The sequence below is a fragment of the Gekko japonicus genome, unplaced genomic scaffold, assembly GCF_001447785.1.
Source record: "Gekko japonicus isolate JY-2015 unplaced genomic scaffold, Gekko_japonicus_V1.1 scaffold916, whole genome shotgun sequence".
NCBI lineage: Eukaryota > Metazoa > Chordata > Lepidosauria > Squamata > Gekkonidae > Gekko > Gekko japonicus.
In genome coordinates, this window is record NW_015164697.1 from 243,658 (window position 1) to 254,472 (window position 10,815).

The following is a 10,815-nucleotide window of genomic DNA, read 5'->3' on the forward strand; positions in this document are numbered from 1 at the left end:
TCAGAGCGGCTTACAATCTCCTTTCCCTTCCCCTCCCCACAACAGGCACCCTGTGAGGTAGGTGGGCCTGAGAGAACTCTGACAGAAACTGCTCTTTTTCAAGGACAGCTGTGCCAGAACTTCGGCTTTGCCCAAGGTCATCCAGCAGGTGCAAGTGGAGGAGTGGGGAATCAAACCTGGTTCTCCCAGATTAGAGTCCACTTAACCACAACGCCAAACTGGCACTACACCAAATTGCCTGCTAGGAGTCTATCCCTCCTAGCGGGCAACCCCCAACAGGACAGTGGTGGCTGTGAGTACTCCAGTGGGAGGAATGGCTCCCTCCTGGAGGTGGCACCAGCTAAGGAGGGGGTGGGCAGAGCAGGGTCCGCAGGTCGAGCAGGCCTGTTCCGTCACACTCAGCTTCCCCAGTTAAAGGTTTTGGAAAATTGGCAAAAATACTTAGATATTCAGAGTTTGCAATGGATCTTTGCTTCACTGGAGAGGAGGCCTTTCTTTCCATGTAACAATCTTTATTTCTAAGGGAAGGGTACACAGGAAAATCTACAAAATAACAAACCTAAGGAAACATCTCTACAGCTACAGAACAGACCGACCAACAACAATGGAGATTCTTCTTCTTCTTGACCCCTAGAAGGAAATCACCTGAATACATTAACCAATGATTGCTAGTAAACAGGCTTAGGTTTCCCAGGCTTTCTTCCCATTGGCTCTGTGTCAGGTTTCCCTTCCAGGTCAGTCTAAACCAGGGGTGTCGAACTCATTTGTTATGAGGGCTGGATCTGACATAAATGAGACCTTGTTGGGCTGGGCCATGTGCGTCATAAAATGTAATGCCAGGTAGCGGAGAGATACACTTTATAAAGGACACAAACACAAAGGTGGTTTTTTTTACTTAAAATAAAATCATGCTTAAAACATCACCACTCTTGCAATATTTTGTTTATTTAACAGTGTCTGATAACTGACACCACTTGCTCTGAATTATTGCATCAAAATGTCTGTCCTGTTGCAATCTTGAGTATGCTGTTCAGGTGTGTATCTGTAAGCTGCAAACCTACGATGATGCAGCAGCAGCAGAACTGGAGGAGGAGGAGGAAGAAGTCAGTCAGTTCCACTGTGGGCCTGATAGAAGCTCTCTGGGGGCCTGATCTGGCCCACGGGCCGCACGTTTGACACCCCTGGTCTAAACAATAGCGCACACGGTAAAGCACATTAACCCTATAATGACTGGATGTTAGACCTTGCAACGGAAGGATCTCAACAGATATTGGAAAACACCTTTCTCTGCTGGAGACCTTGGAAAGCTGCAGGTGCCCGTTAGAAGAGACCAGGCTGAGTTCGATAAATCAAGAGACTGACTCCATACAAGGTAGCTTCATGGAAATGAAGGTTTCCATCTCTGATTTTCAGTGCTGCTTATTATTTCCTCTTTCGGTTTTAGATTGCTTCCCCCCCACCTCCCACTTCAGACTTCTGCCACCTAACCGAAAGTTTGCCCTGCTTAGTTCAGAAGGAAACCTTGTTGTTTACCAGTGGTCAAAACTATCCCAAGGGCTGCGGTTCCTTGGCCCAGGAAAAACACTTCGCAGGTTTTGATCGATCTCCCAGCACACGAGCAGAGGGCGTTTCATATGGTCTCCCCACCCCAAGCAAGCTCAGCTCTGGGGCCTTCATAAAAGCCTCGCAGAATCCAGGCTGCGAGATCTAAGACCGACCTCGGCTGCTCTGCAAAATAAACTGCTGGATGGCACAGATCAAAAGTCTTGCCGAGGGAGCTTGAAGGAGATGCTCGGAATTTAGAGCAGAAGATTTAAAATTGACTTGTCAAGCTGGAAGCGCAGCGACAGAACCGCAGCAATGGCTGTGATAAAACAGTAAAAGGATCTGAACGTCGGCAGTCGGGGAACATTTTATATATTGTGACTGAAATGCGAAAGACAGAGGATGGCCCCTTCAAGAACCAGGGAGGGATCTTCAATCCCCTTTCCCTTCAGAGGCTGACATACGGGAACATACAGGATGCTTTAGCAAGTTTCAGAAGCCAAAAACATAAATATATACAGCAAGCTAAATCGTGCCATCGATCTCTGCAGCTCTCTAGAATCACAAGTACAGAAAGGTTTTCCCCAAAGGTCTACTACCGGATATGCTTTAATTGGAGATGCTGCGGATTGAACCTGGGACTGCTGCATACAAAACAGGTGCTTTGCTGTTGAGAGACAGCCCCCTCCTTGTTTTTTAATCTCGGCCTTCTTTGAAGGAACTCAAAGTAGCCTATGTATCTCCTTCCTGCCCCACTATAGTCTCACACAACCCAGCGAGGTAGGCTCGGCAGGAGGAGAGCAAGTAGCCCAAAGTCATCCATTGAGTATGATGGTCAGTAGGCATTTGAACCCGCGCCTCTGTAGTCTAGCATTCTAACCACTACAATGGGCTTTTCTGCATTTTCATTTCCCTTGCTTGTGTGTTCCTCCCGTTTCATGGGTTGCCCCCCGTTCCATGCGAAGTTTGCTCCCTCTAGTGGTCGATTCAATATTACATCACTTTATGTCCTCCATCAAAACCTGTCGTTTAAATCTGGGGGGAGATGTGCCAGGCATACAGCAATGTAATACCAAATCGGCCACTAGAGGGAGCACAACACACACAGAACAATGGGGGAAATGAAGCAACAGGATCACATAGGGGAGGAAAATAAGAATGAGGAACAGCCACTGGCTCTCATAGGGGGCTCTGCTCCCAAGGAGCATACAAAACAAGTGTTGGCAGTGGGAGAGGTGACCAGGGCAAATGCAGCCTTCTGGGGCAGGCACATGCAAGCCACAGGCAGCTTACCTATCCCCACAACCACGAAAGCAGCCACGCCATTCAAGATTCCCAGGTACTGAATTCCAAACACGACGTGGTAAAGAAAGAGGGCCACCAAACAGCTGAGCCCTATGCTAGCGATCCCAAAAAAAGACAGGAACACTGTAGGAGAGGGAGAGAAGACGGACAGTCAGAAACACATGAGCAAGAGAGCAAGTTCACACCCAGATATCCAAGGCTTGACTGCCAAGAGTATTTAGAGACTCTTTGCTTATTGTGTGAATATATTTATTTATTTATCATTAAAACATTTTTAGCTGCCTTTCTAGCTTGCGGTACTCAAAACGGCTCACGATACAAATAAAACAACAATTGGAAAACACATAAAAGACGACAGTTTCAAATCTCAATTCAGGCTGTCAATAAATAAAAAACTGATTTTTTGTTGTTGTTGTTCAGTCGTACAGTCGAGTCCGACTCTTCGTGACCCCATGGACCAGCTCCCACCAGGCCTTCCTGTCTTCCGCCTTCCTCTGATGTTTGCTCAGTTTCATGTTCGTTGCATCTATGACACTGTCTAACCATCTCATCCTTTGCCGTCCCCGTCTTCTTTGACCTTCAGTCTTTCCCAGCGACAGGGTCTTCTCCAGTGAGTGCTCCCTTCTCATTGGGTGGCCAAAGTATTTGAGCTTCAGTTTCATCATCTGGCCTTCCAGGGAACAGTCAGGGTTGATTTCTTTTAGGATTGACTGATTTGATCTTCTTGCAGTCCAGGGGGACTCTCAAGAGTCTTCTCCAGCACCATAGTTCAAAAGAATCTATTCTTCGGCGCTCGGCCTTCCTTATAGTCTATATAGTGATCCATGAGGGGGAAAACTGATTTAGTCAAATGCAATAAATCGGTCTTCTGCTGCCTCCTAAAGATCAAAAACGAAGGAGCCAGCCATAATCACGGGGCTGCCACTGAAAAGACCCTTTCTCATGTAACCACCAGATGATTGGTGGGACAGTCAGGAAGGCCTCGCGCCCTGTGATCTTAATTCCCGGGCAGGAACGTATGGGAGATGGGAGTCCTGCAGAGACTCTGATCCCAACTACGTAGGCCTTTAAGGGACAAAACCACCACCTTGAATCGGGCTGCTGGGAGTGAATCAGCACCCAGTGTCATTGTTGTGGTGTCGAGGAATGAACCGTGCTGGGAAATCTTCCCCTTGGAGGTGACATGGAAGAGCATGAAACTTCTACCTCCAGCATTTTGTGAGGGTTTGTGGGCAGAGGGAAGTCATCACTTATACCTAAGCCACAGGTCTGTGCTGTACTGAGATTTATGTGCCAAGGACTGAGTTGGGTGTCCCCAGGGCTCTTGTTGTAGAAAAAACCCAGCATGAACTCATTAGCATAATAGGCCACACCCAACAGCAGGTGCTCATTAGCATATTGGGCCACACCCCTGACAGCACAGCTCATTAGGCCGCACCCACATGTTACCAGAAGTGTTGTTATTCAGCCACACCCACCTTCTGCTTGTAGGCCACACACCCCTAATGTAGCCAATCCTAATGAGTTTCTGCTGTTGGGCGTGGCCTATTAGGCTAATGAGTTCCTGCTGGGCGTGGCCAACTCGGGAGCCAGCTGGAACTCCGTTCCTGTGCGTTCCTGCCCAAAAATAGCCCTGGGTGTCCCCATCAAGCTTTGTTTTCAAGGCTTGCTTCCTCAATCCCCCCAAATGAGGGATGAGCCGCTACCGTTGTTAACATCCCTTTTTGACTTCATATATTCTCTTTGTCGTTGGGCTGGGATGGCCTGATTTTTGTTGTGGTCGCTGAGAATTCTTTTACACCACCAAGACACAATTTGACGCACAAACACTGAATTTTTTTCTACAGGAAGATTCTGATGCAAGAAAATGTAGACGTGTGGGTCCATTTCTCACAAAGTGAGAAACAGAATCAAAATGGGGATATCTGAACCCAACTAGCTGGCTTGCAAATATCTGGTCTCCTTCCTGACTCCAAGGCCGCAGACAAACCTCTGAGGATGCCAGTCACAGCCAGGGGTCATATCCTGCGGGAGCGCACAGGAGCGGAGCTCCGGCAGTAAAGAGCCCAGGGGGCGGGCACATGCAACAAGCCCCACCCCCTGCTCCCAGCAGCCCTCAGTCAGAGCAAGAAGCAGCCAGGTAAGCTGCAGAGACCCCCCCGGCCCACCAGTCCAAAACAGTCCAATGGCACCTTTAAGACCAAGTTTTATTCAGGTACAAGCTCTCCCTCCTCTGTGAGAGCAGATCTGCACGTCCCCCCCCCCAATAGCTAGCAATCCAAAACAGTCCAGTGGAGCCTGAGCGGTGGGTGTTGCCTTCTGACACACTTCCGGTGATGTCAGGGGGTGTGGCATATGCAGATAAGTTATGCTAATGAGTTATGCTAATGAGCTCCTGCACCTCTTTTTCTACGAAATGACCCCTGGTCACAGCTACTGGTGAAACATCAGGTCCTACAATGCCAAGACCACGGCCATACAGCCTGGAAAATCTACAACAGCTAAACCGTGCTTGTTTTGGGGTGCAAATAAGCCAGGGGAGGCATCGCTTACGGGAACCTGAAGACGTCTAACGGGTAGTTGAACAGAGTTATCGGGAGCCCGTCTCCTCACAATTAGTCATCGTCGATAAAACATCAGCGGACCGTTCTGTGCCATTAACCCAAGCGGGGAAGGTCAAGCCATACCTCCAAGACTGAGTGGCTGCACTTCTCTCGCGGCTTACCTGAGCAAGAGGCAAGGACGTACACCAAGACCGCGATGCAGCTGCTGCTGACGAAAGCCAGCATCATGTCGTTGTTGAACGTCTTCCTCACTTCGTAGTCGAACAAATCTGTCCCTCCATAAAGCACTTGGACTTTGCTGGGGAAACAGAGCAGGAAACGTCAGGGCATCCTGGGGGACGTAAACGTTGCCAAGTCACAGCCGGCTTCCAGGGCTCTTTTTGTAGAAAAAGCCCAGCAGGAACTCATTAGCATAATAGGCCACACTCAACAGCAGGAACTCATTAGCATATTAGGCCACACCCCTGATAGCACAGCTCATTAGCATATTAGGCCACACCCCCATGTTACCAGAAGTGTGGTCATCCAGCCACACCCACTGTTTGCTTCTTATTCTGTTCACCTTGTTTGTTGTCCAAACCAGGGCTTTTTTTGTAGCAGGAACTCTTTTGCATGTTAGGCCACACACCCCTAATGTAGCCAATCCTAATGAGTTTCTGTTGTTGGGTGTGGCCTATGCAAATAAGTTATGCTAATGAGTTATGCTAATGAGCTCCTGCACCTCTTTTTCTGGGTGCGTGGATTGCCCCATTTGCCCCATTTGACTGCCTTACTAATAGATGCTCAAAACTGCAAATGGATAAACTCATAAAGTTTGGTTTTAGATGGAATGGTGCCCTCCGCCCCCTCTTTTCTACTTGACAGAGGCAGTTCTGTGTTCAAGTCTACAGGATGACCCTCATCATGTTCCCTTGGCTGTAAGACTAAAGGTTAAAAACAGTCATTTCTAAGAGTGAGAGAGGGACGCCAGCCTCCAGGTGGGACCTGGGGATTCCCTGGAATGCCAGCTCATCTCCAGACTACAGAGATCAGTTCCCTTGGAGAAAATGGATGCTTTGGAGGGTGGACTCTGTGATATTGTACTTCACTGAGGTCCCTGTTCCCCAAATCTCCAGGACTTTCCTAGCCTGGATCTGGCAACCCTACATACCCCGCCGATGGCCAGGGGGGGACCCGGCAACCCTAGATAACAGGACCAGTCTCAGTTCTTTTTCTTTCTTTCATCTTTGTTGCTGTCATCGAAGCTTGGTGTATATCATTCATAGGCAATTAATACAAAAAGCATGTCAATAATGCATTTAAAGGAAGAGGAATAAATGGCGTGAGAAATCGGTGCAAAAACAACAGAGAATTACATGCTCGTTTCCCACATGGGAGAAATGAAATCTGAAGTGGGGATATTTGAATGAAAATTAGGGTTGCCAGTCTTCGGATAGTCAAACAACAGGGGGAAAAGACTAGTGTCACAGGAGTCCCAAATAAAGTCCATGTAGTCAGTGTAACTTCGAAAGCAAAAAACTGCAAGTAGATAAATAGGTACCACTTCAGTGGGAAGGTAACAGCGTTCCGTGTGCCTTGGTGTTTAGTCATGCCGGCCACATGACCACGGAAACGTCTTCAGACAGCGCTGGCTCTTCGGCTTTGAAACGGAGATGAGCACCGCAACCCTAGAGTCGGATTCGACTGGCTTTCGAGCAAGGGAACCTTTACCTTTACTAGTCAGTGTAACTTGATAGGAGGAGTCCACATAGTCATAACATTTTCCAAACAGCCTTTGCAAATACGCCCATTCTAGATACTTGAAAGATGCGTTTCCTTTGACTACTTCAGTTTGGCGGCTGTGTGAGTGGAACCCGATTCCAGCAGTTTCAACAGACCACAAGGTTCATCGGGTAAGAACCTACGATTCGCTTCTTACATGGACTTTATGTCTTATCTTCAAAGGAGGAAATATTGCATCTTACGCCTTATTATAGTTTCAGCATGCATTAATGTTGTTGTGACACCACCAACTTTATAATTGTTTAATATATTGTTTTGGGCAATCTTTGACGGTGTTTTCTACTAGTGGAATTTGTACATCTGAGTCTCCGGATATTGGCTGAAGATCTCCTGGGATCACGACTGCCCTCCAGGCAACAGAGATCACCTGGAGAAAACGGCTGCTTTGGAACCTGGACTCCACGGCATTATGCCCCACTGATTTCCCTTCCCCTCCCCAAATCTTGCCCTCCTCAAGTCTCCACCCTCAAAATCTCCAGGTATTTCCCAACTCAGAGTTGGCAACCCTAAACGAAATAGTTTTGGAAAGCCAGTCCAGCTTTTCATCGATTAGGACAATCCAGCAATGCAACCAGCTGCCTCCAAGGACACCGGTGAAGCACGATCCTTTTTCCATTCTCAGTGGTGACTGAGAAGACAATCCTTCTGAACAACTGAAAAACTCAGCAGCTGCTCCTTCCGAGAGCAGCCGGATTAAATGATTATCAAGAAGGTGACAGCCCATGTGGAGAGAAAGATGCCTATTGTTTTCCCTGCATTTCTGGGGGAACTGAGGAGGCTACTGCTGACGTGCCGCTCCCGAACCAAGCAATTCCGCCCGGAATCTTATTCAGCGTTTATTATATTAACGCGCAAAAGGGTACTAATCCAGCTGATTCAGGGAGTGCAGTGGGGCCAGTGTTCCCTCTAAGCTGAGTTAGTGTGAGCTGGCTCACAGTTTTTTAGCCTCCGGATCACACATTTTTGTCTTCGCTCCAGGGGCAAACTCATTGATGCAGCAGCCGAATCGCTCACTCACAGCTTTCATGCCAGGAGCTCACAAAGTAGAATTTTTGCTCACAAGACTCCACCGCTTAGGGGGAACATTGGCAGTGGCCAACAGAAAAGAGGCTCTCAGCAAAGGTAATCCGAGATCATTGAAGCCGGGAAGACAATAAAGCCGTGCGGCGGGAGAGAGGCGGCAAGGTACCCGTCACGGCAAGTTTTGCCAAGCCACTTCCTCCCTGCCCCGTTGCTCTTTTAGCAGGGACAGCCTTAAGCGTGGATTCTTCCATCTCTCAGATGTGCCAGTCACTGCCGGTCGCTGAAATCTCCCCCACCCTTTCTCACCTGGTGGATTGTTTGGCCAGCAAGGCCACGTAAGTGACCACGAAGCTCTGGAACTTCCTGCGTTGCTCCTCCCATCGGTCTTCCACGGAGTAGTAGCTGGGCAAAGGGGCCCCAAAGAGGATCTCGCTTCGCAGGAGGGAGCTTTTTATGTTGTCGGCCGACAGGCCTTCGTCCACATACCAGTAGAATTCGGGGTGGGTCATGGCCAGCTCCAGGGAACCTAGAGGCAGGAGGGAAAAACCAGCTTGGAACCTGCCCACAACCATCAGACTTGCAACTCATTTGCTCAGTCATAGAATCCGAGAATCACAGAGTTGGAAGGGCCCATAGAGGCCCTCTAGTCCAACCCCCTGCTCAATGCAGCCTCAGCCTAGAGCAGTGATGGCGAACCTTTTAGAGACCGAGTGCCCAAACTGCGACCCACAATCCACTTATTGATCGCAAAGTGCCAACACGGCAATTTAATCTGAATACTTAGGTTTTACTTTAGAAAAAACAACTCATACATTAACTTAAGAGGATCCAAACAAAGTCAGGAAAGCAATCCCAAATGTTTTCATTTACTTACAATTATTTGGCAGAGAATTCGACACTTTAATGATGGTCTGGGCCTGGCTGGGGCGATGGCACGCTGCCCACAGAGAGGGCTCTGAGTGCCACCTCTGGCACCCATGCCATAGGTTCACCACCACTGGCCTAGAGCATCCCTGACAAGTATTTGCACAGCCACTGCTCAAAGACTGCCAGTGAGGGGGAGCTCGCCACCTCCCTAGGCAGCTGATTCCAGTCGTGCACAACTCTGACTGTAAAAAAGGTTTTCCTCAGATCCAGCTGGTACCTTCCCACCCTTAATTTAAACCCATTCTTGCGAGTCTTCTCCTCTGCTGCCAATGGAAACAGTTCCCTGCCCTTCTCCCCTAAATGACAGCCCTTCAAATACTTCAAGAGAGCCATCCTGTCCCCCCTCAACCTCCTCTTCTCCAGACTAAACATCCCCAAGTCCCTCAGCCTGTCCTCACAGGGCTTGGGTCTCCAGGCCCCCCGATCATCCTCGTTGCTCTCCTCTGCACCCGCTCCATTCTGTCCACATCACTTGTGGTGAATCGATGATGTCTCCTGGTGGACAGACCGCGGAGCCCTTGACAGATTACAGCACTGCTGTGGGAACTGCTTTCCCACGCATGGCGGAACCCTAACGTTGAAAGGCTCAGACCAGACTGGCTGGACCGGTTGTGGGGGTCTTATTGCAAGACCCATGTGGTTCAGTGGTTCGAATGCTACTAAAAAGTTACAGCTCCACACTGTGGTACGAAGCTGTCGAAAAATCAGTCCCATGGTGGACTGGAACATATCGAGAGCACCACTGAAATGTCTCATTCAGGTCAAGAGCATCGGGAATATCTGACATAGTTACGAAACGGGTAGCTGGACCAGTGGACTTATTTGCAAGGCTGCATTAGATTTAAAGGATACCCTCCTCTGGCCACAGACAATTCATCTGTCCAGAGCTTGGGCTGACCCTCTAACCCAGGGGTCTCTCGATGGGTGCCCATGGGCAACCTGGTACCTGCCAACACCCTTCCAGGTGGCCCTCAAGTGTTTTTAGAAAGTGGGCAGGTGGGCTTTGGCCCAGGGGGGCTACAGATTGGCCACTGAAGATTTTATTGGCTGTGCAGCACAAGAACCTTCACTGTGTAAAAGGAAGTACTTCTTCACCCAAAGAGTGATTAACACTTGGAATTCACTGCCACAGGAAGTGGTGGCGGCCACAAGCATGGACGGCTTGAGTCGACAAGGGGAGGTGCCCCGGGACGGCCGGGGGTGTCGAGCGGCTGGCGAGGCAGCTGGTGTCGTCGGTGGCAGCGGCGTCACCACGACGAGGAGCGTAGGCGTGGCCATCTGGAGCGGCCCCTCCCCCCTGGGATTCCCGGGATCCCCTGGCTGGCCGGCGACAAGCGGGGAGCCTTCGCTATCACCGCTTCGGGCTTAGGCGAGCCAGGCAGCCTGCCGACCCCCCTTGGAAGGAGGCGGAGGAGCGTTAGGCGGAAAGGCCCTGTGAGAGAGGGCGAGTGGAAAGACGGGGACGCGGCCAGTACCGGGGTCTGTGAAGTGGAGGAGGAGCGCCGAGTGGAGAGGCCCTGTGAGAGAGGGCGAGCGAAAGAACACCGTCCAGAGAGGCCCTGTGAGAGAGGGCGAAGATTGAAGAGAGGCCCTGTGAGAGAGGGCAAAGATCGAGAGAGGGCGAAGATCGAAGAATCCCTCTATTGGTTGGGTAGGGGGTCACTTAGAC

The 10,815-nt window shown here is 49.7% G+C and overlaps 1 protein-coding gene across 1 annotated transcript in view; it reads right to left on the reverse strand.

Moving 5' to 3' along the window:
* DISP3 (dispatched RND transporter family member 3) overlaps positions 1-10,815 on the reverse strand; it is a 50,932-nt gene that overhangs the window by 35,187 nt on the left and 4,930 nt on the right. Inside the window, 3 exon segments of the mRNA XM_015409461.1 lie at positions 2,839-2,973; positions 5,576-5,712; positions 8,526-8,745. Of these exon segments, the coding sequence (XP_015264947.1) occupies positions 2,839-2,973; positions 5,576-5,712; positions 8,526-8,745 (492 nt within the window).